Source organism: Neomonachus schauinslandi, chromosome 3 (genome assembly GCF_002201575.2).
Source record: "Neomonachus schauinslandi chromosome 3, ASM220157v2, whole genome shotgun sequence".
In the NCBI taxonomy this organism is placed as follows: domain Eukaryota; kingdom Metazoa; phylum Chordata; class Mammalia; order Carnivora; family Phocidae; genus Neomonachus; species Neomonachus schauinslandi.
The window spans coordinates 132,620,471-132,645,801 of NC_058405.1; the positions used below are offsets into that span (position 1 = coordinate 132,620,471).

Below are 25,331 nucleotides of genomic sequence, written 5' to 3' on the forward strand. Positions count from 1 at the left end.
CCTATAACCAATGAGAGTTGGTAAAAAAAGAAATTCTGTATATTATGAAGATGGAAGAAGAAGAGAAAAGCATATCACTTTGAAGAGCCTATTCAGTAGCACTATAACATTACTTGGTCTAGGAAAACTAGTTCAGAATGAGGTTTCAAAAAGTTTAACTCCAAATTCATTTTAGTAATATGAACAATATTAATCCCTCAAAAGCCGGTATCCGCAGGTCCTCAAATTTTTTAATTTCATAAACTATAATGTCATTCTAAAAGTTTATCACCAGGAAAATGAAAGGTGAAATTAACGAAGGCACTATTAAAAGCTAATGGAAAGAAAGGGCAGTGCAGAAAAAAAGAATTAGGAAAGAAAATCATTAACAATTTACTTCATCTTTAACCCTGTTGTATGCCCCCAGATTATTTCTATTATATGCTTTCAAATACTTTAAATATGGATATGAGAGAGATGAACCATTGGAAATATGAACCAACCAACAAACCAAAAAAACCACATAGATAAAGCAAGTCTGAACTTCCAGAGATCAGTTTTGAAACTACTGCCCATAACCCTGTTTTTGCTTGAGTATGATTATGTAAGATTGAAAACTGGGTAGGAGGAGGAGAGGGGACAAAAATTATGAAATTCCTGGGGCGGGCGGAGGGGGGTTTATTCCTAACTACATAAATGCTCCCTCCACTCCCCTCCCCAATCACTGAGCTGGTTATTACTGATGGGAGCATACTGTATCTCCCTCAGATGTATTGCACTGGCTTAATTATTTTAGAACCTTAATGTTTTCTCTACACTTCATTTCTTCCTTTTTTAGGGGGAGGGTGTGGGGTGTGGAGGTGGAATTTATGCATTATTCAAATGCATAAATATCTACATTAAAACCCCTGGGAATAACTGTTAAAATAGGCAGGTTTTGATTCTGTCAGTTCCTCCATTCTATTTAAACAAGACAAAATAAAACCCTTCCCAGCAGCAAATAAATGTAACAATTCAACTGACTGGCAAAATTTAAATATTTAGCATACTTCCTGAAAAAGAAATTACAGCTGCTGTATTGGAAATTCCTTGATGTTAAACACGAAGGAAGGTGCTGACACCACACCGTAGCACATCCAGGCCTCATGCCTTACAGCATATCGGAGTCCTCCGCACTGCCTGGGTTCCTCTGAACCTTTCTCAGGATTTGGCTGGATTCACAGATTTTTTATTTAAGTATGAAGACATTTAACTTTCTACACAATGACGGAAAGAGCCTAGTATTCGAGACTCTCTTGACGCACATGAATATACAGGTGACCCTTGAACAACATGGGTTTAAGCTGCACGGGTCCACTAATAGGCAAATTTTTTTCAACAAATAAAGTACTGTAAATGTGGGCGCCTGGGTGGCTCAGTTGGTTAAGCGACTGCCTTCGGCTCAGGTCATGATCCTGGAGTCCCTGGATCGAGTCCCGCATCGGGCTCCCTGCTCGGCAGGGAGTCTGCTTCTCCCTCTGACCCTCCTCCCTCTCATGCTCTCTGTATCTCATTCTCTCTGTCTCAAATAAATAAATAAAATCTTTAAAAAAAAAAAAAAAAAAAATAAAGTACTGTAAATGTATTTTCCTCATAATTTTCTTAATAACATTTTCCTCTAGCTTACTGTAAAAATACACTATATAATACATATAATATAGAAAATTTGTGTTGACTGACTGCTTATGTTATTGGTTAAGTCTTCTGGTTAACAGTAGGCTATTAGTAGTTAAGTTTTGGGGGAGACAAAAGTTATATGCAGAGTTTTGTGCACATGGGGGTGGAGGAGGGTTGGTGCTCCTAACCCCTGATTGTACAAGGGTCAACTGTAAATGGCATGCAGTTATAGTTCTGATTGGGAAGGGCCAGTGGATAAGCAATTGTTTTCTTTTTTTGTAAAATAGTGATCTCTAGACTGAATTTACAAACATGAATTGAACTCTGCTCTAACCAATGGCTAACACGACTTCTAAAATTCTTTCCAAAATTAAAAAAAATTCCATTCCCTATAAAACTGGATTAATATTAAACATTACAGGGGCAAAACACATTTTACTTCTAAATTTTCATTTTGGTAATTGAAAATCTACTACACCAAGTTAAGATGCATGACTGCAACTGGGGAAACACAGAGTAGTAATGTTTATGGATTCATAATAAGAGTAGGAGGTAAAATATGAACACTGGGAGTTTTCCTATCTACAGCCAGTCCCATGTTCTCTCAGCAAAGTCATCTTTATAGACTACTACTCATTTTTAAAAGGGAAACAGTAGTAAGGACAGAATGTCAAGTTTAGAATTCTAACACTATTCTTGGCACTTTTCTTGCCCAAACCTTGTAACATTCTTCGTGGGCTTAATCATGACCTTTTCTACTACAGTGTATTTTCACCAGACTTCTACTGAAAACTACTGCCTTATACAAGTAGCATCTTTTCTTATGTTCTAGAGAAATATAATGTACAATGTGGTTGGCTTTAATTGAGAGAAGAATTCCCAAGAGATTTCTTCTAGTCATGGCCATGAATATAAAGGTGAACACACAGATTTAGAGATTAAGTCCTCTAGAATTATACTGTTCATTATTTTCATATTTTTGTTCAAACAAGTGACAATAAATGTCACATATGCAAACTTATTCTTTGTGGTTATACTAAGGATCTGATATATCAGATGACAGTGGTATTCTAGAAAGAAAGACCAAAGGAGATATCAAACTTCAAGAGTTACTTGGGGGTCAATTCACCTAAAACCAATGCCCTGTATTCTCCACTGTTCAAAAGGCTTGTAGACAATCCATTGTCTTCCATTTCAACTAGTTGCATGGTCCACTGTGAAGGAGTGAGAAAAGAGCTGTGTGCTTGTTCTTGACCTGTAAAGATTTCATCATGGAAGATTAATACTGATGCTGCTGCTGCCTGTTACTGGTTGTTTCTCTTTGCAGGTGCCAATATCGGTCAGAGAACAGGATTTCAGTGGCAGAGTTGTTGCTATACTGTTATCTCTTCAGAACGGAGGCACAAGGAGAGATGAATGCCACATCGCAAGGAGCAAAGGAGAGAGAGAGAAAGAAATGGTGTCAGGTGGCATGTTGGATGTGATTTTTGTTTTAGTAGAGATTGAGATGACTGCAAATTGTTTAGCTGATTCCTTTGGTCTGCAAAGATACATTTGTGTTGGTGCTGATGATTCTTGACTAATCCTGTTTCAGTTACAAATTGGTTATGTTTTTCCAAAAAAAACTTCCAGCACTTATATTCAGGACTTATAAATCTCTCTCTCTCTCTCTCTGTCTCTCTCCCTCCCTCCCTCTCATGCACACACACAACCCAAAACACATACATTAAGGCCAATCCCTACTAATACTATTTAATATTCCATACTGCTAATCAAATATTTTCAGTCTAGAAGATGACAAAACTTGAAGACTAAATAAAGGGCAACATACATCTGCATGCTGTTCACATCACACACTTGAGTAATCGCAGTGGCAAGACATAGTTATTAGTCCTAATAACTTCCAAAATTCTTATTTCCTCCTCATTTTGGGGTACTATGATGGGTAACTTATATCATTTAAATATTAGCTACAGAGAGAATCTATTACAAGGATGATGGTTTTTCAGGGATTTATTTTAAAAAGTTATTTGTGTTAATTTAGTAATAATCCTAGAAAAGCATATCCATGTAGTTTCCTTCAATTGCAGAATAATGATCTGAACTATATAAACAACCACCTAGCAGAACTCCTCACATCAAAAAGATAAATTCCCATCTAGAATGTATCAAAGACTGGTATATCAAAATATGATCATCCGTGGGCGCCTGGGTGGCTCAGTTGGTCAAGCGACTGCCTTCGGCTCAGGTCACGATCCCGGAGTCCTGGGATCGAGTCCCACATCGGGCTCCCGGCTTAGCGGGGAGCCTGCTTCTCCCTCTGACCCTATCCCCTCTCATGCTGTTTCTCTCTCTCTGTCAAATAAATAAATAAAATCTTTAAAAAAAAAAAAAAAAGATCATCCGTAAGAGCTAAAAGGCATAGAATTTGTTAGTTTCCTTAAATCCACAGATTCCACATGTGGCACAAGTACATAAAATGGGGTAGTTAGTAGCCTTGCCTCAAAGAACTAACTTTTTAAAGACAGAAATTTACTCTCACTGCAACTACAAGCTTTTAGTAAGGGGTAACTGGGTCAGTTTGTACATAATTACTACCAAGGTTATTTTTTAAAAACTGCTTTGGGAATAATTTGTATAGTCTCCACATATTTTATTATATAGCTCTTCTCTGTTCTATTCTTTTAAACCCTTAAGCTACATAAAAGGCAAGATTATGTTAGAGAGTATAGTTTTTATTAAAAATGTTTTTTTTCTGTTGACCTTTAAAAATAAATTTAGAGAGAAAACAATATACCAGCTAATAGGAAATATTCTAGCTGATATAACAGTCACTAACAATACTCAAGGAAGGGCTCCTGGGTGGCTCAGTTGGTTAAGCAACTGCCTTCGGCTCAGGTCATGATCCTGGAGTCCCTGGATCGAGTCCCGCATCGGGCTCCCTGCTGGGCAGGGAGTCTGCTTCTCCCTCTGACCCTCCCGACCCTCCCCCCTCTCATGTGCTCTCTCTCTCAAATAAATAAATAAATAAAATCTTAAAAAAAAAATACTCAAGGAAAATAATACGGGAGGGAAAGAGACAAACTTAACTGCTCTCCTTTATCTGCAATGAAAATGAAGCACGTTTCTGAAAAAACAAAAAGCAAACACCGCCACTATTCTAAGACAGATGCAAAGAATGCTGTAAGTGAATTAATTCTTCTGAATACAGTGAATCAACTTGCTATCTCTGTACAACAGAAGAACTGTAGGAATAAGTGTACAGGTACCGCCACTGAAATGGGAGTGGAAAAAGGTTCATGCTTGGCTTTGCCGGCTCCTAGCTGTATTAATTTTGACAACACATAGGAAGATCTTGGCATTCAGAAAGTTAACATTAATATTCACTCCAGAATGGTTAAAATTTCGAAGTCCATAAAATGTAGTATTATGTAATTCTCCTGAAATGGGAATCTGAATCATGCCTGTGTCAGGCAGACTATGGAAATAAATCAATCACTTAGTGAACGAGTAAGCAATGAGTTCATAAACAGAGTAACTGAAAATATTAAAGAATTCTTGATATATTAAAAAAAAGTGATGCTGCACAGTGATTTTCCTAATCTCAGAAGAGAAAACTAATAAGCCCTTAAGCCCCAGAAACATCTATTTATGTTAGCCACGGACTTACTTTTGGAGGCTTTTGCTTAACTTTCATTCCTTACTCTATCACACTAATAGCTCTGAATTTATTATATTTCTAACCCTGCAGAATAGTGCAGAATGTGAACTGAACTTTATGATTTATTCAAAGGTAAATATACTTTTTCATACTTCAGTTTACCTATTCAATTATTATGATGATCTTTATAAAATACAAAGCACATCATAAATTATTCATTTCAAGAAAGTAAATAGGCCTCCTAGTCTCATATGTCCAAACAGCATGGGCTTCCTCAATGAAATAAGTTTTCTCTTTTGGTGCCCACAAATTTAACCTAATAATTCTACTGAACTTTAAGCGTTTTTATTAAAGACAGAGAGAGAGCAAGAGTATTCTGGGCTCCAAATCTAAACCCTAAGCTGACACAGTACAGGTTAACTCCTGTGCAGGTACAAGGACCTCAAATATTCATGTATCAGAACCAGCGAATGGGAGAAACTATATAGTTACAAGTTGGGTACAGTTCATGTCAGCTTAATAAACCCAGGAGCATAGGGAGCTGATAAGACAGAGGTGATAACATCTCTTCTCTTAACTGAAGCTTGTTCTCTATGTTGTTAAAAGTGTCCAATCTACTTTTTTAGAAAACAGAATAACCTATTTTAATGGCCTATTTTCCAGGTGTGCTTTAGAATGCCAAATAACGTATTTTTAAAACATGCGACTTAATGCTTATTACTTAATTTTGCCACTCAAAAATTAATATCCAGTGGTAAGCAGGCAACTGCTATTTGTTTGTGCTCTAAGATGACACCACTTAACTCAATTTTGTTCCCTGGTGGTACTACCAACAACTTTCTTTATGATGCATTCATTCTTCTCACCCAAAATAGCCTCTTAGAGGAAAATGTGAGAATTCAAGACATGAGAGCATATTTCAGCGTTAGTGGGTGTTTATCCACTCTCCCAAAATATTCCATGATGTTGGTCAAAGAAAAGTAATATTGTAAACTCGTTAAGAAGATAAAGTTAGAAATCTAGAGCTGCTCAGTAAATCTTGATAAAAGCTGAAAAAAATAAAACAGGAAAAAGATTATGGCGGGGACAATTATTAGAAAGAATGAGTAAATACAAAAAAATGGAGAAGTCAAACAAAGGGAAAGAGGCTAATATGGAGGTTAGAAGTCAAAGCGTAGTGTTCTACAACAGCTTACAACTGTTTATATAGTATCTAGACATTTAAGTATACCTCACTTTAGAACACTTACAAAGAAGTGTTTCAAAGAAACCGAGTATTTTCAAAGTACCAGGAAAGCTTTAAAATCAACCAAGCACAACCAACTAAAACCAAAAGCAAACCCTTCTCTGAAGCTTTTCAAAAAGTGAAGTATTTTTTGTAATACAAATCACTAATTCCTAATTTAACTGCTTTATAATTTCAGATTTTATGTAACAGGCTTTCATAAAATACGATACACACATGTAAAATCTCATCACTAAAGAGAGTAATTTAAAATTAACTATTATATGTGAAAATAATAACCCTCAAAGTGTCCCATTATCATGAAAGGCTGGTTAGAAAATAATTCATAAATCTTTACAGAGGACATCAAACATAGGTCTAGAGGAGTTCATTATCAAAATAGCTTAGGTGGACACACAAATAGCAGTACTAATTCTGTACTACAAAATCCTTCAAGAGTCCCATTACAACTCCATCTGTTACAGAGGATAGACGGAAGTTGTCTACTGTATCTCAAAGAACAGGAAAAACTGTAACAAAACAAAATACACTTTAAAAAAAGAACAGAGTAAATCATGTTAGAATTTAGTGTTAAAAGTAGTTTGGGGTTGAAACTTTTCTGAGCAGGGGCATAGACAGATATGACACAGTTAAAAAACACTAATGCAAATTACATATATATATATGTATATATATATATATATATATATATATATATATACATATATATATATATATTTATATTTATCCCTGTAACTGAATGGCAGGGGTCTGAAGCACCTTGATACTATTCCAAAAAACGAAACAGTACACAGTATGATAGCAGCTGCTACCAGAATGGGCTTTTCTGTCCTACCTCACCCCACCCCAGGAAGACAACTTCACTGAAGCTATCTATCTTTGATTAATTCACTATCCCAATTTTAGCGATTATTCAGCCTATTAAAAAAATATGTAATGTGACAAAAAGCAGAATAAAAAATTGGGCCAAAGAAAAAGAATTTTACATCTGTCAGGAACTTCATTTTGAGTGGGAAAATCTACTCTATCATTAATTTGAAATGGTTTGAACTAAAAATATGAACTGTAAAAACAATGAACTGATTACAATTTCATAGTTTACAAATCAGTACAAAGCTATACATTATAAAAATTGACTATAACAACACATAGCAACATTTTGATAAACTATATCCCTTCATACTATTACTGATGATTAGGCTCTTCTAAATTTGCCCATGTACATATATTAATTGAAACATTTAATCAAGCATTTGATAGCTTAAAAGTTAAGCCAAAGAAACAAGTCTGTTATTAATTTATCCTTATTTCAGTTTATTATAAATGGATACAAACAATATGGAAATTTACATTTCATCTTAAAAATGAAGCATTTTTACAAAAACAGTATTTAAACAGAGTAATCCCAAGACCCTGAATATCTGGCCAGGAGTCACTTCTCCACTATAGGGACATGGTATTATCAGCATCTCAATGTTTGTACGCTGCCACAAGGTAAAGGAATGTTATTTTAATATATTCAACTTAAAAATACCCGTCTTTTTTTGTCTAAACTCTGGGTACTTTCTCTCTTAAGATGACCTCTCCAGTAAGAGACTTATAATACAATCTCTCCACAACGTCTGGTAACAAACTAAAAATTGAGCATATGCTTCACATACCTTTTTGAGATGTCCTAGTCTAAGTTTGAAAATTTCTTCCTGTTCATGATATTCTGCCAAAGTCAACCTGTCAAAAATGAGATGTAATTCTAGATATTAAGATTAATAGTTATTATTTCTTATTAACAACCAGCAAAAGAAGATAAATAAGTGGAAATACTACAATGCTGACAACATTTATCCCAAAATAAGCCAAAAGTCCTTTACAATGTTCTTCAGAATATACCTAATACTTACAGATGGAACAACTAATTCATAAATTCAGCAACTATTTAATGAGTGCTATGTATCAAGTGATGTTCCAGAATTTCAATACTCAGGGTACATTGAAAAAGACATTTTCTCCTTTCATTTTAGTTCGAACTTATACTCTATAATCCCCACTGAGGCAGAAAAGAAACAATTTAATAAAGAAGTAAAATAATCCCAAATAACAGTAAGTGTTATGAAGAAAACAAAAATGGGTGGCATGATAATGACATTGTATTACAGTAATTTGTACTGAGTGTTAGGGAGATGGTTTTGATCTAAACATCAAAAAGACAACTACAAGAGAACCTGGGCGAGTTATGTTCTAGACACAAGCTACAGCAAGTGCAAGGATGCTACGAAGGACTCAGGCTGGCATACTGTAAGAAGAGAAAAAAATGTCAGCATCAAAACAGCCAGAGAGGCTGTGAGTAGTAGGAGAGGCAAGCAGGGGCCAGCTTATGTATGGACTTCCAGACCAAGGAATGAATTTCATTTTACTCTAAGAGTACTAGAAAAGTACTGCAAAGAGAGTCCATCCAGTTGGGTACTGGTTTAAAAAAAAGGAAAAATACTAGGAAGTTTTTTTTCTTCTTCCATGTGTTAGTGAGGAAAAGGAATGCTAAAACTATCGTCAACACACCAAATTCTTAATAAATATAAATAGACATGACTTTCAATCTTGAAAGTACTTTACGGTTATTTTATTATTCTCAAATATTCATATATAACTTTGAAATATAACTAGCTTAATATATGTTGAACCATAATAAGACATAAACACTTAATAACATTTCCTGAGAAAAAATTATTGTTTTCTGATAAAAGAAGAAAACCACTCTACAATAAAACAACTTCCATTTCATACCCCAATACTGAAAGAACTGCTTTTATCAAACCTGTTTGTTTACTCATGTGTTCTGGGGGTATTTGGAAAAGCTCCTAACCAGGTAAGATATATTTATGTTTATTCAGGTCCCTCAGCAACATTTAGTATAAATGTTATTCTCCTTTAGCTAGATATTAGTTAAATTTACTAATTCTAAAGAAAGGGTATTAAAAGGAAACAAACAAAAACCTCCAATAAATTCAGTTAGTATTCCACTAGAAACATCTTAAGAGTGAAACATTTAAAATTAAACCTGTCTACCCAGTCTTTTTTTTTTTTTTTAAAGATTTTATTTATTTATTTGAGAGAGGGAATGAGATAGAGAGAGCATGAGAGGGGGGAGGGTCAGAGGGAGAAGCAGACTCCCTGCTGAGCAGGGAGCCCGATGCGGGACTCGATCCAGGGACTCCAGGATCATGACCTGAGCCGAAGGCAGTTGCTTAACCAACTGAGCCACCCAGGCGCCCCCCTGTCTACCCAGTCTTAATACAACTGCTGGATTTTATTATACTAAATATAGCAACAGTGGATAGTTGCAGCAGACGCTTCAAGTAAACTTAGAGAAGTGTTACAGTGTGACTGTAGATGGAGTGAAAGAAAAAGGGAAAGGTGATCTTAAAAGGTCTGGAAACTAAAACGGATAAAATCTCAACTAATTCAATAAACAAAAGCTATAGGAATTTTTGGCAATAGCTTCTGGATAGGCATATATACCACCAATGAAAATTTGGTGCAATTTGAGTTTCCTAAAATTTTTGAAATTGCATTCTACTAAGAAGTCTGGCTCTCATGCAAACTTGCAAAGCCCTTACATATGCAGATGGCTGGGAATTTCTGCAATTTGGAGGTAAGCATATTTTGCTGTGTTTAGTTGGTGCAGTTTTCAATAGCAACTATTCCTGTCAGTTAAAAATGAATTAATATCTATTCCATGATGATTTAGTTTGTTGAATATTCTTTGGTTAATCTTATAGCATAATGTAATGCATATTTGCTATTTAAGAGCACTTAGTTCCAGTTGTTAATACGTTTTATGTTATGGTGCAAATCATCCACATCCCTATAGCTAAAGCAAATGCATAGATACTCCCTCCCCAAATTTTCTTAGTAGAGTGATACTTCTTTATTGATTTAAAAAAAGTTTAACCCCCCCCCAAAAGGCAAAACTTTAACCACAGAGAATTACTTCATAGATCTACTACTCCTGATATTAAACACATACAATTCTCACTAAAAACTAATGGTAACTTGCAGCAGCAGCAGAACTATTTACTTCCTGCATTTTGATTACTACCACTGTAACTACTATTAAGCTTTAAATAAATAGTAAAAAATAAATATTGATCACTTTCTCTCTGCTTGGTTTTGAAGCATTAATAAGCAAATTCTGCAGGAAGTACTAAATACTACGATACTCAATTTCTAGGGCAGTGATTATTACTATTTTATGATCGTGGGTATCTAAAAGTAATCTAAAGGAATTTATAATAAACACTCTCTCCGGAAAATTTCACATATACATAAATTTGGGGGTTCACAGCTCTCCGTTTAAGAATTCCTATCCCAGGTTCTTGTCTCACCAATTGAATGCAAACCTCAAAACAGCAACAGAGACATTTCTTACATTTCTCTGCATTTCCCTATCAGGAAGTATCTGACATATATTAGAGATTTTAAAGATATCTCTGTTGTCTATTTCCATTAATGAAAAGTGTTTTTACATAAAATGTAAAATATCTGAAAATGAAAAAAAAAAAAATTTAGATCAAATTAACCGAGGACAATCCTCTTAAAAAATGAAAAGAGGGGGGCGCCTGGGTGGGTCAGTCGTTAAGCGTCTGCCTTTGGCTCAGGTCATGATCCCAGGGTCCTGGGATCGAGCCCCGCATCGGGCTCCCTGCTCCGTGGGAAGCCTGCTTCTCCCTCTCCCACTCCCCCGGCTTGTGTTCCCTCTCTCGCTGTGTCTCTGTCAAATAAATAAATAAAATCTTTAAAAAAAAAAAAAAAAAATGAAAAGAGGGACGCCTGCATGGCTCAAGTCAGTTAAGCGTTTGCCTTCAGCTCAGGTCATGATCCCAGGGTCCTGGGATCGAGTCCCACCATCGCGCTCCTTTCTCAGCAGGGAGCCTGCTCTCCTTCTGCCTGGCGCTCCCCATGCTTGTGCATTCGCACGCTCTCTCTCTCTCTGACAAATAAATAAACAAAATCTTAAAAAAAAAGAATGAAAAGAGCTAAGGTAGGATTATGTTAATTTTAATGGCATTCAATTGCTACATAATTACTTTTATGATGTGTTTTTAAGACCCTAAAAAAATTCACACTCTTAAGCAAGTCTCAGTTGGTTAGGTTACTTAGCAAATCTTTTATTCACAGATAATGTGAAGGTCAAGTCTAATTCCTCCCTATATGAATCATACCTGATATTATAGCCTGAATGATTAATATTTTATTGTGTTCAAATACACATTATGTGTGCTTATTTAAGGGCATACTAAAGCTCCTAAAGTAGGTTTATATAAAACTTTAAAGATTTTATTTATTTGACAGAGAGAAATAGAGAGTCAGAGAGTACAAGCAGGTGGAGGAGCAGAGGGAGAGAGAGGGAGAAGCAGGCTCCCAGCTGAGCAGGGAGTCCAATGTGGGGCTCGATCCCAGGACCCCGGAATCCTGGGATCCTGACCTGAGCTGAAGGCAGTAGCTTAACCGACTGAGCTACCCAGGCGCCCCTATAAAACTTTATTTTAAAAGCCAAGAAATTTAAACCTCAAACCTAAGACTTATTATTAACTCATGATAATCTTCCATAAGGAGTCTGAATGGATGAGAATTTTATTTTTACTCCAAAGAACTGTTCTACAGTAGTTTGACAGAACTGTGAGATGACTGTAACAGAACTAGTACAAATAACAAAACAGGGAATACTCATTTCGAACAAATCTGATAATCAATTCTTTAAATAAGACATTCTGTTTAAGAAGGAAATTAACCTGAAGTTGCAAAGCTAAGGAATGTAATCTATGGTAAATAAGACTATTACAGGCACTTAAGAAAAAAAATGGCAAGCCCATTTATTTGTACAATTTAGCAGACCTTTACTGAACATTAAGCTATGAGCTATGCATCGAAGATTAGATTTTTTACATGAGGGACGGTGGGACATGAGACTAGTCTGCCTTTGAAAAGCCCTCAAAAAACTAGGAATAGAAGTTCCTCAACATGATATAGGGCATTTATTAAAAACCCACAAATGACATCATACTCAAAGGTGAAAGAATGAAACCTTTCCCCTTAAGATGAGAAATAAGACAATGATGCTTTCACCACTACTATTCAATATTGTGCTGGAAGTCCTACCAGAGGGGTTAAGAAAAAGAAACATAACATCATGCATCAGAATGAGAAAAGAAGTAAAACTATCTCTATTTGCAGATGACATAACCCTAGACGTAAAAATCTCAAAGAATGAAGAAAAAACCACCCCCAGAGCTAATAAATCAGCAAAGTGCAGGGTACAAAATCAACCCACAAAAATCAGTTGTGTTTCTATACACCAGCAATGAACAATCTAAAAAGGATATTAAGAATACAATTCCATTTATAATAGAATCCAAAAGAATAAAATACCTAAAAATAAATTTAACCCAGGAAATGACTTGTACACTAAAAACTATAAAACAGTGCTAAGGAAGTTAATCAAAACTAATTAAATGAAAAGACTTCTATGTTCATGGATTAGTAGACTTAATGTTGTTAAGAGGGCAATCCTCTCCAAAGTCATCCATATAGTCAATATAATCCTGATCAAAATGCAAATGGTCCATTTTGCTAAAATGGGGAAAAAAATTACAAAACAATATCGAAAAAGAAAAAACAAAGTTATAGGACTCTCACTTATTTCAAAACTTACTACAAAGTTATGGTCATTAGAACAGTTACTACCATAAAGATAGACATATAAGGGGGCGCCTGGGTGGCTCAGTCGGTTAAGCAGCTGCCTTCGACTCGGGTCAGGATCCCAGGCTCCTGAGGTCGAGCCCCGCATCGGGCTCCCTGCTTAGCAGAGAGCCTGCTTCTCCCTTTCCCTCTGCCTGCCACTCTGCCTACTTGTGCTCTCTGTCAAATAAATAAATTAAAAAAAAAAAAATCTTAAAGATAGACATATAGGCCAAAGGAACAGAAGGGAGTACAGATATCCATGGCCAGGTGATTTCTGACAAGGTGCCAAGACCATTCAATGGGGAAAAGAAGAGTCTCTTCAACAAACAGTGCTGGGACAAATGGATAACCACATGCAAAAGAATGAAGTTGGACCCCTACCTCACTGTATATAAAAAATTAACAAAGGGATCAATAATCTAAATATAAGAACTAAAACTAGAAAACTCTTAGAACACAGCACAGGCGTAAATGTCCTTGACCATGGATTTGGTAAAGGATTCTTAGATTTGACACCAAAAGTATGAACAAAAAACAAAACAATAAAGTTAACGTCATAAAAATTCAAATCAAATCAAAGGACATTATCAAGAAAGTAACACAATTTATAGAATGGGAGCAAACACCTACATATCATATATCTGACAAGGGTTTAGTATCTAGAATATATAAAGGACTCTTGTAACTCAACAACAAAAAGACAAGCAGCTCAATTAAAAACTGAGCAAAAGACTTCAATTATCTATACAAAGACCAACAAGCACATTAAAAGACATTCAACATTATGAGCCATTCAGAAGTGTAAATCAAAACCACAATGAGATGACACTTTACAGCTACTAGGATGATTATAATAAAAAAAACAGAAGACAAAAAGTGTTGCCATAGATGTGAAGAAATAGGAACTCCTGTCTGTTGCTGGCGGAGATGTAAAATATTGCAACTATGAAAAATAGTTTAGCAGTTCTGCAAGAATTTGAATACAGAATTGCCATATAACTTTGCAGTTCTATTCCTAGGTATATACTCAAAAAAAAAAGAAAACATAGGTCTCATTCTATCCAGAGTGTAAAGGACAGTAAGATTGAGATTCACAAAAAGCTGCTCTATTTTTTTTTTTTTAAGATTTTATTTATTTATATGACAGAGACAGCGAGAACAGGAACACAAGCAGGGGGAGTGGGAGAGGGAGAAGCAGGCTTCCCGCTGAGCAGGGAGAGCCCGATGTGGGACTCGCTCCCAGGACCCTGGGATCATGACCTGAGCTGAAGGCAGACGCTTAACGACTGAGCCACCCAGGCGCCCTGCTCTATTTTTTTAAAAAAAGGAGGGCATTGCTGGACAACATTTTTTTTTTTAAAGATTTTTATTTATTTATTTATTTGAGAGAGTGAGAGAGAGAGAGAGAGAGAGCGCACATGAGAGGGGGGAAGGTCAGAGGGAGAAGCAGACTCCCTGCCGAACAGGGAGTCCGATGCGGGACTCGATCCCCGGACTCCAGGATCATGACCTGAGCCGAAGGCAGTCGCTTAACCAACTGAGCCACCCAGGTGCCCGCTGGACAACATTTTTGCTAATACCCCAGAGAGGTGCGAAATGGTCTTTAAAAGATTAAGTGTGCAACTCATAGCCTCCCTCAGCCTTCTCAGCAGAAGCCAGAAACAGCAATGGGATTACCTAGAAAAGAACATGGAGGACGCTCTTATCTAATGGAGTGAATGCCTCTGTGAGAGGGGGGAGATCCATGAGATCTTCTGACAATGTTAAACAGAAACACTGCCAGATTGGGATTTAAAATGGCAGAGAGAGTACAAAATGAAAGGCTGTCAGACCCCCAAAATTCCACAAACAAGAAACAGGCCGACAAAGCTACTCAGCTACATATACATGCTAACCTTAATGAAAAAGAAACCTTTGTGAAAAAGACTCAGAGGAAAGAACTTTGAGTCTAGAAGGTGGAGTCATAGCCATAGAAAATTATTACCAGACCTTGAAACCAAATGGGAGTTTGCCTGGATGGATTTTGAAATTACTTGGGATCAGTGACTCCTTTCGTTGTTTTTTTTTTTTTTTTCCTGCTTCAACAAAATGTCTTTAGTTGTTTTCCTATGCCTGTCCCCACCATCATACTTTGAGAAGAGAGAAGCTGTTTCTTGAGGTTCACAGACTAAGAGGAATTGTATTTTGGGGTGAATTATACAGGTTCTCACCCATACCTAATTTAGATGAGATGCAGAAAGTTTGAGCTGATGAAATTTTGATGAGATTTTGATGTTGAGCTGATGCTGTAATTGGGTTGGGATGTAATTGTAATTGGGATGTTGAGTTGATTCTTTTGAGGATGTTGGGATAGGATGAATGTATTCTACATGTGGGAAGGATGTGAATCTTGGCTCAGAGGGGAGACGGGTAGGCAGAATATCAGCTTCCAAAGATACCACATCCTAATCTTTGGAATTTATGAATATGTTACCTTACACAGCAAAAGATTAAGTGGGATTAAGGTTGCTAACTAGCTGACCTTAACGTAAGGTGATTATCCTAGATAATACAGCTATGAGTACAGAGCAAAGAAAAAAATTTATCTGAAGTAAACTAGGAAAAGACACAGAAGAGATAACATCTGAGCCTGATTAAAGAGAAGCAGCAGAGGGAAGCCAGGAAGAACCAGGGCATACAGGGCGCCATGGTGACTCAAGTGCACAGCATGTAGATATGAATGCAAAAAGAAAAATCAATGTACAGTATAGATTAAGGAAGTTCTACTAATGCTAAGAGTTTTAATCAAAGATCAATGCCGGAAGCGCCTGGGTGGATTGGCTAAGTGTCTGACTTCTGGTTTTGGCTCAGGTCCTAATCTCAGGGCCGTGGGACTGAGCCCCGCCATCAGGCTCCGCACTCAGCAGGGAGGCTGCTTGAAATTCTCTCTCCCCCGTCCCCACCCACCCCCTCTCCAAAATAAATCAATAAATCTTAAAAAAAAAAAAAAAAGATCTATGCTGAATTTTGCCTCATGTTTTTTGTTTGGGCATCTATTAATATTATCATATGATCTTTCTCCTTACATGGAAAATTACAGATTTTTTTTAATGTTAAACCAACCCTGCATACCTAAAATAAACCGAACTTGGTCTTGATAAATTATCATTTTTATATATATGTTTGGTTGCTAATATTTTATTTAAGATTTTTATATTTGCGTTTATAAAATGACATTAGTCTGTAACTCTCCTTCTTTGTATCATCTTGGTTAAATTCTGACACTTAGATTATGCTAGTCTCATAAAATAAGCTGAAGTATTTCTGACTTATTCTTTAAAAAAAAAAAGTTTTTAAAAAGATTGGCACTATTTCTTCCTTAAATGTATATTTCATAAATGAGGTCATCTATACCTAGATTTTTAATTTTTTTAAAGATTTATTTATTTGGGGCGCCTGGGTGGCTCCGTTGGTTAAGTGACTGCCTTCGGCTCAGGTCATGATCCTGGAGTCCCAGGATCGAGTCCCGCATCGGGCTCCCTGCTCAGCGGGGAGCCTGCTTCTCCCTCTGACCCTCCCCCCTCTCACGTGTTCTCTCTCTCTCAAATAAATAAATAAAATCTTTAAAAAAAAAAAAAGATTTATTTATTTATTTGAGAGAGAGAGAGCAAGAGGGAGAGAGAAACTTTAGCAGACTCCTCGCTGAGCTTGGAGCCTACCGTGGGGCTAGATCCCACAACCCTGAGATCAAGAAACCAAGAGTCAGATGCTCAACCAACTGCACCATCCACGGGCCCCTGGATTTTTAATTTTTTAATTACAGATTCAATTTCTTTAATAGTTACAGAACTACTTAGACTTTTGTTTCTTCTAGCGTCAATTGTTAAGTTAGATTTTTTTAGAAATCTATCCATTTCACAAAAATTTTTCAAGTTTAAGCCATTTATGTTCTTTTGTTTTCCTTTATCTATAGACTTTGTGGTAATATACTTTTCATTCCTAATAATGGTTGTCTTCTCTCTTTTTCAATTTTATTAGTTTTGTTTTGTTTTGGAATAAAACACATTTTTTGGATTGGCTGATTCTCTGTATTGTATATGTTTATTTCCTGTATCATTAATTTCTGCTTTTTCCTCTTCCTTTTTTTGGTTAATTCTACTGCTCATCTTCTAACATACTGAAATAGTTTATAAAGTTTTAGTTTTTCTTCTTTTCATATATATGTACATAAGGTTATACATTTCCCCCGGATACTGGTCAGATTTATCTCACAAATTTTGCTACATGGCACTTTCATTATTACTCATCTAAAAATATTTTTCTCATTTCCATTGAGATTTTTTTACTACTTTATTTTTAGTGATTTCTAGTCTAATTCCACTGTGGTCAGAGAACATATTCTATGATTCTAATCCTGTAAGTTTCACCCATGAGTTCAACCAAATATTTAAGAAACACTGCCAGTCCTATACAAACTCTTTTAATCTTTTGAAATTTGTGGAGACTTGCTTTATGACCTAACATGATAAATTTTTAGAAAAGCCCATGCTTAAAAAAGAACACATATTCTATAGATGTTAAGGGTATTCTGCGTCGTTTGTCCATCCCACTGAAATCTTCTATACCCATATTGTGTGTCCTGTTTTTTTATTGTTTTATTTTTATCTGTATGTTCAATTACTAAGAAATGTGTGTGTTGAAATCTATTATGACTTGTGGATCTGTTTATAACTCCTTAAAGTACTGTCAATTTTTCACTTATCTTGAGGCTATATTATTATATGCACACAAATTTAGAATTACTATATGTTCCTGGCGATTTGAGCCATTTATAGTTATGAAATAACCACTTTATTTCTTATAATTTTTTTGCCTTAAATTTTACTGTGTCTCATATAATACAGCTTTCTTTGGTTGGCATTTACCTGGAATATTTTTTTCTTAACTTATATTCCCAATTTATCTTTTTCTTTTCCTTTGGCTACTTTTAAAAATTTCTCTTTGCCTTGATTTTTCTGAAATTTCATTATGATGTGTCTAGGTATTTCTTTTTATTCATCCTACTTGGAATTCTCTCGCCTCTGTGAGTCTACATATTGATCTTATTCATCTGCTTAAAATATTCTCAGTTACTTAATCTTCAAATATTGCTTCTGCTCCATTCAAGATGGTTCTTCTACGGTCAGGCGACTTGTCTAGTAATAATTTTAAGTCAAAAGACAGTAAGATACCTTCAAATAATCACCAACCTAAAACTCTAAAACCAGTGAAAACCATTTTGAGAATGAAGGCAAAATAAAGTTAGTTTCATACCAAGAAAAAACTGAAAGGTGTCACTACCAATAGACTGACACTAAAAAGAAAAATTTTCTAAAAGGTTTTCTTGGGCAGAAAGATCTTACTATGTAAAAAAATCAAAGCTGTAAGAATAAATGAAGAGCAAAAAAATGGTAAATATGTAAGTAACATTTAGATCAACACAGACTATACTAGACAAAGATGTCTTTACATAGGGATGTGTCTGACAGAGAGAGAGAATCAAATACACAAAAACTGAGCAACCTAATAAGAAAAAGGGACAGAGATGAGGCAGGATAAATCAACAACATAAAGACCAGATTTAAGCCCCAATAAATAAATACATGAAATGAAAATAGACTGAATGCTCCAATGAAAGATTTTTCAGATATGATTTTTTTAAAAATCAATTAAACATGTCAAAATCCATAAAATGTATACGACACCAAAGGTGAATTTTAATGTGCACTATAAACTCTGGGTGATAATGATGTGCCAATGCACATTCATCAATTGTAACAAATATACCACTCTGGTGCAGGATATTGATAGTGGTGGAGGTTGTGTGTGGGGACAGGGAATGTATGTGAACTCTCTGTACTTTCTGCTCAATTTTGCTATACACTAAAACGGCTCTAAAAATAAATTTTATTAATTAAAAAGTCTATTATATTATTTACAAGAGAAGTAATCCACTAAATAACTTTATGGTATGTAAAATATAATCCTGAGTTAAAATTAAAGCTTTAATGAGAAAACACAGTGACCTCTAAAACTTCCTTAATACAAAATAGAAGGTAAAATATTACTGTTTACTTTGCAAGCATCCTCTGTGAGACATGAAATACATAAATAAAATCAAAACATGATTTAAAATATATTTAACATGAGGTCAAAATCCTGATTAAAATTAATTACAATTAACACAAGGGTCATTTAGACATCCACAGGTAGTATTATCTATGCAAATTACTCTGAATAAAAGAAGTATATGTGACTAAAATTAGAAACTACTACCTAAAAAACCTGACCGAATCTTGCTGGTAGTTAAAAATTAGTTAAGAGCCAGGAACCACGCAAGTACTTTAACATGCATTACCTCGTATCATCTTTTCAACACTATGATATATGTACTTTGACAAGTGAGGAAATGGAGGCTCAAAAAAGTAAAACATTACCAAAAACAACAACCTGAAAGAGTCAAGGATGGATTCCACATCTGTCTGTCTACAACTCTTAAAGTCCTAACCACTCCATAGTAGTAACTTCATTTTCTATGTTAATTTCTTAATAGAAAAAAATTAAAGATTTATGGTTTCTAATTATACTAGATGTTCTGCACATACACTAGATGTTCTAGTTACCACCAGTGATTCAGAAGGAATTTTTAGAAGACAGTTGCAGAGAACAGCCACTAAAATATAGTAATATATAAATCAAAGTGCTTCTGGGGTGCCTGGGTGGCTCAGTTGGTTGAACATCCAACTCTTGATTTCAGCTCAGGTCATGTTCTCAGGGTCCTGGGATCGATCCCCCCATCGATCGAGACTCCCGCAGCAGATTTTCTCTCTCCTCTCCCTCTACCCCTCCCTTCCCCTGCTCTCATGCACGCTCCCTCCTCTAATAAATCAATTTTTTTTAAAAAGTGCTTCTATGGCTTTTTTCCCTATTTAAATCTGCATTTGTATAAAGATATAGTCAAAACTTTTTTATGCAGTATCACTTCATTTGCCACTCCAAGAACGTATAGCAGTTTAAGTTTAGGGTTAGTTCTCAGTCAACACATATAATAAAGTGGGGTGAAATAAGACAAGTCTATGACTATTAAAGTATAGCTAGGGCTGTTAAGCATCCTGGAATACAAGTAAGCAAAATACCTGTGACAAACTAGAAAAATGAAGGAGAAACTAATGAGGAGAAAATAAAATTCAATCAAATGCTTATGTACCAGAATTTAGTATTTACTAACCACTTTCCATATGTCAGAAAACTGTGCTACATATTGAGAATAATAGAGATAAAAGCTACATACAGAACAGGCACGTACAAAAGGCTATAGGCACCTAACCTGAGGGGAAATGGGGGAGAAAATGGGAAGAAAAAAAATTAGAGAGGGCTTCCTACTGAAATTGGTATTTGAACCAAGCCTTAAAAGATGAACAGGCAGGGCGCCTGGGTGGCTCAGTTGGTTAAGCCACTGCCTTCAGCTCAGGTCATGATCCTGGAGTTCCGGGATCAAGTCCCGCATCGGGCTCCCTGCTCGGCGGGGAGTCTGCTTCTCCCTCTGACCCTCCCCCCTCTCATGTGCTTTCTCTCTCTCATTCTCTCTCTCTCAAATAAATAAATAAAATCTTTAAAAAAAAAAAAGATGAACAGGCAATGAGAAGGTGAAGAAAGGCAAGGAACAAGATGTATAAAGGCACAGAAACAAGAACTCCTAATCCACTTAGAAAACGAAAGAGTTTAACATAAGATACATAGGACAGATGTTGGGAGTGAAATGAAAGAGAAAAATAAGGCCTACAAAGAGTCCTTCATGAGGGTGAATTTTATCTTGAAGGTCAGTGAAGGAGGTTAAATGTGAAACTGACATGAAGAGACACATAAGAAACAGGAATCTAGGTTAAAAAGAGATGAGGTCCTATACTAAGATAGTAGCAAGGAAGATGGACAAATACAAGATGCTACAGAAACAGACACAGAGAACAAGGGAAAGGGAAACATCTAGGATGTTTATAGTGTCATTAACAGAGTAAATGGTGATGCTATGACTGAAGAGACAGAGGACACTATCACATTACCTTAAAGTGATAATTAACTCCTATCCTTCAGGGATCAAGGAAAAACTTTTAGGAGGAAATACCTAGTATGGGATTTAAAAGATGGATAGGAATTAAAAACCATGGGTTGGAGTTTGAAAGTTGGCACTGAAGGGAAGGCACTGGTTAGTGACAAAAGAAGAGGCTAGAGTGGTCAGAAGATGCCAGATCGAAAGTGCTTTAAATGAAGTCATCTTAGGATTTTTGGATTCTGTGATTCAAAAAACAGCTATGTTAGGGTGATAAGGAAGAGAACAAAAGGATCATATTTTGCAAAAATGATTCTGATTGCAAAATGAAAATGAACTAGATTGCTAAACCAAAGCTGAAAGGAGAGGTAGGAAAAAAAAATAACCCAATTAAGAGAGGACAGTAACTTGAGTTAGAATGGTGTCAGTGGGGTCTTACGTAAGTGGATACACTTGAAAACTAGAAGGATTGGTGTCTTGTAGGAGTGGAGTTAAAGCTAATACACACTGTATTCTATATAACCACTCATCTACCCATCTACCCTTTATTAAGCAACAAATTTATTAATTTACAAAAAGTAAACCATTTGCTAGTTTTTCTTAAAATTTCAATAAATGAACTAATTCCAATTTAAAAAGCCCACCAAGATTAGAAAAGGTTTGAAGATGGAAGTAGATATTGAGGTAGATTTTGAAAAATAAGCAAACAACCACCTATTTATTAATGGAAAATAATAAAAATGGATTAAGGAAAATAAATGAAATCTTGATCTAAAACATTAAGGATGATAAAAATCTGGCATGTGGAACTGAGAGGATGGTAGTACCATTTACTAACAGAAAACACAGGAAAAAGCAAGGGGTGTGTATGTGTGGATGAGTGTGTGTGTGTGTGTGTGTGTGTGTGTGTGTAGAGAGAGACAGATTGGAATGGGAATGGTAATATTAAATAATTTTTGTTTTGTTCTGTAATTCTAGTAAATACAGTTTTGAAAAGGCTACATTAGAAGTACTGATAACAACCAAGAAAGGATATGACATTCAAAATTGAGATATATTTAATACTCAAGAGAGAAAGTGGACTGGAGACAGAAACCTGGATGTCAGAAGCATATATGTGATAACTGAAACTCTGAGAGTAGCTAATTTTCAAGGAGAATATGTAGAGTAGGAAGTAAGATGACCAAGACAGATCTTTTAAAGATTACTTACATTTTACAAATTGGTAGTGTAAATGATGTCCATAGAAAAGACTGAGAAGATGAGCCAGAGGAGTTAAAATGAAAATTAGGAGATCAAGGTATTGCAAAAACTAAAGACAAGATAGTCTTTTGGGAAAAAATAAGTCAACAATATTCAATGCTGCCAAGTTAAAGACTCAAATGTCTATGGCACTGAGCATCAAAAAGATAGTTAATCTTTAAAAGGCAATTTCATTTAAGAAAGAAGAAAATGGAAGGTGAGACAGAAGAGACTGGTACAAGCAAGTCTTTCAAGAAAACCTGATTATAAAGATGACAGGATATGGAGGCCAGAATTAGGGATATATAATTGAAGCAGAGTTTTTGGTTTCATTTTGTCTTCTAAAAGGAGAACCAGTAGAGAACAAAGAGCTGACGACAGAAGATAAAGGACGTTATCTATAGAAGAGTCCCTCATGTAGCAGCGTATAGGAATCAAAGCACAGATGCAACATTACCTTTCAACAAAGGAAAAAAAGAATATATCCACATAAAAATATCAAACAGTGTGCGTGAGTGTGCGTGTTTGTATATATTTTCTACTCACAAAAACTTAAGTTCTTGCAGAACAAAAAAATTATGTTTGGACACATCTGTAAATCAAAATTTTAACAATGGTCTTCTCTATGGATGGGATCATGGTCTATATTGTCTTATTATGTTCTTTCATATTTTCCCAACTTTCTAGGTATAATAAGCATTTAACTATTTAAAAATCTCTTTGCCCATTGAACTATAAAGAGTAGTTCATCATTAATGCAGAAAATTTAGAAATAAAAGCAGAAAGGGAAAAAACAATACCTATAACCTCCAACGTACTGCTTTCAAGGTTAAGAAAATATATGTCAGTTATATTTTTAATATTCTCTCAGAAAAAGGAACATTAATGGAAACACAGAATTGAGATAATCAAAACTAATAACTGACTCTATCATTCAGACATGAAGAAAGAGTGGATTCCAGTTTCCTCTTAGCTGCTAAATCTTCATTTTAAAAGAGGATTAATAAGTCTCCACTTACAAAGGCTGAATTCAGGTATTTGGAGATTTAGAAGTAAATTTTAATACTGCCTTCCCTCCTGGCCATAAGTATTTTTAATATTTAAGTATTCGTGTAAATATAAATAATATCTAACATTCATGCTCACTGGCAACGATTTAAAAAAAAGGCAAATTAAAATGGAGGCTTACAGTTGTGGTAAATTGGGTCTAACAAAGGGATCATTCTCTGCTCCATTGACTGCTTTGTTTTTCCTTTGTTTTGGTTCAGAATTGGTAGAGGGTGCCTGAGAATTATTAGCTGTGGGAGGTTTGCGTTTGGCTAGAAGTTTCCTTTGCCTTTCAATGTCTTCCCTTTGCTGATTCACCCATTCTTGCTGCCTGTATAAAAATAAATGTAAAAAACCGTATTAACTTTTCATTACTCTTCACAGTTAAAACACGAATATATTAATAAACATGAAAAAGCATGTAACATGAACAAAAATTATGGTTCCATTTTTTTGAACCTACTTGTACTCACTGTCCAGGTCTCATTTGAAGCATTCATTTCTAAATTCCCTAAATCCCCCAAACTAGGGAAAGATGTATTGCTATATTTAATCTCATGGTACTTGTAGATCTCCAGCTCCTTCTTCCTAGTAAGTAACATTCCTATAGATACTTGATTAGAATGTCTCTAGAGTACATTAGTCCATGAGAACAGAGACCACATCTATTTTATATCCTATCGTATCCCTAGTGCCCAGCATAATCATCAGCACATACTGGGAATTCAGTAAATACTTGCTCAATGAAACAAATAGGCTATTAAAGAATAGAGATAAGCACGGAGTGGATTTTAAACATGCATCTCATCACTTTGTGTTTGTAGAAAAACTTTAAAAAGACAATTTAATAAAGTGTTATTTTCTAAATTTGTCTTTGTCAGAAAGATTTTGGGAATGTGCAAGCACTACCTTGAAATGAAACAAAAACTGACCTAAATATAAGAAATTTATGAGGAAAGAATTTTGACAATTTGAAGCAAACAAGAAAAAAAAATAAGGGAAACCAGAAAAATTAGCATGGCTATGAAAAATGAGCAATTAATAAAAGTAAAAATATTACTGCTTCCCATTCAAGAATCTGAAGCTTACTAATTCTAAAAAATACTAAATATCATGTGTATTATAAAAATATAGGTTAGAGATTTCAGCAATTTGACCCGAGCAAGAGTAGGTGACAGTGAAGCTTTTTAAAACTATTCCATCACACAACTTGTTCTCACAGTAACCATGTTCCCTTTTAGGTCACCTCAACACGCTAAGAAAAAAATTTTAAAACTCTACATGGTTATGATACTTAGATTTAAACAAGACAAATGTTTCAATTCCTTGGCTCCCCACCCCACTCAAAGCAGAACTACAAAACTTCTACTCTGCTGACCCAAAATTGGCTTTACATACATTGCCTGTTCCTATGATTCTAGCCAGACAGTAGTAGAGTATGACCAGAATGAAAGAATCAATAGCCACCTAGGCAGAAGAGTGAAAGGGTGGAGAAAATTCAAGAATAGCAAAGCTAGAGCAGGAGTTTAATCCAGTTTTCTTTTGGAAAGAGAAATAAATAACTTCATTTTATTAAAATAGTTAATTTATAAAGCTAGCTTAGAGCACAATCAAGATGTTATAGATGAAAACAAATGGCAATAATCCTAATGTTTAAAATCCTAAAAAGTAAAGAGTTACTGGAATGAATATAAAGCTAA

The 25,331-nt window shown here is 35.3% G+C and overlaps 1 protein-coding gene across 5 annotated transcripts in view; it reads right to left on the reverse strand.

The window, feature by feature from the left end:
- Positions 1–25,331, reverse strand: part of TLK1 (tousled like kinase 1) — a 203,894-nt gene that overhangs the window by 23,400 nt on the left and 155,163 nt on the right. For all 5 annotated transcript variants that reach the window (XM_044913672.1, XM_044913671.1, XM_021702849.1 and 2 more), the window contains 2 exons: positions 23,774–23,962; positions 8,204–8,270 (listed from right to left, as the gene is read on the reverse strand). In XM_044913672.1, coding sequence (XP_044769607.1) covers positions 8,204–8,270; positions 23,774–23,962 — 256 coding nt within the window. The remainder of the gene's footprint in view (positions 1–8,203; positions 8,271–23,773; positions 23,963–25,331) is intronic.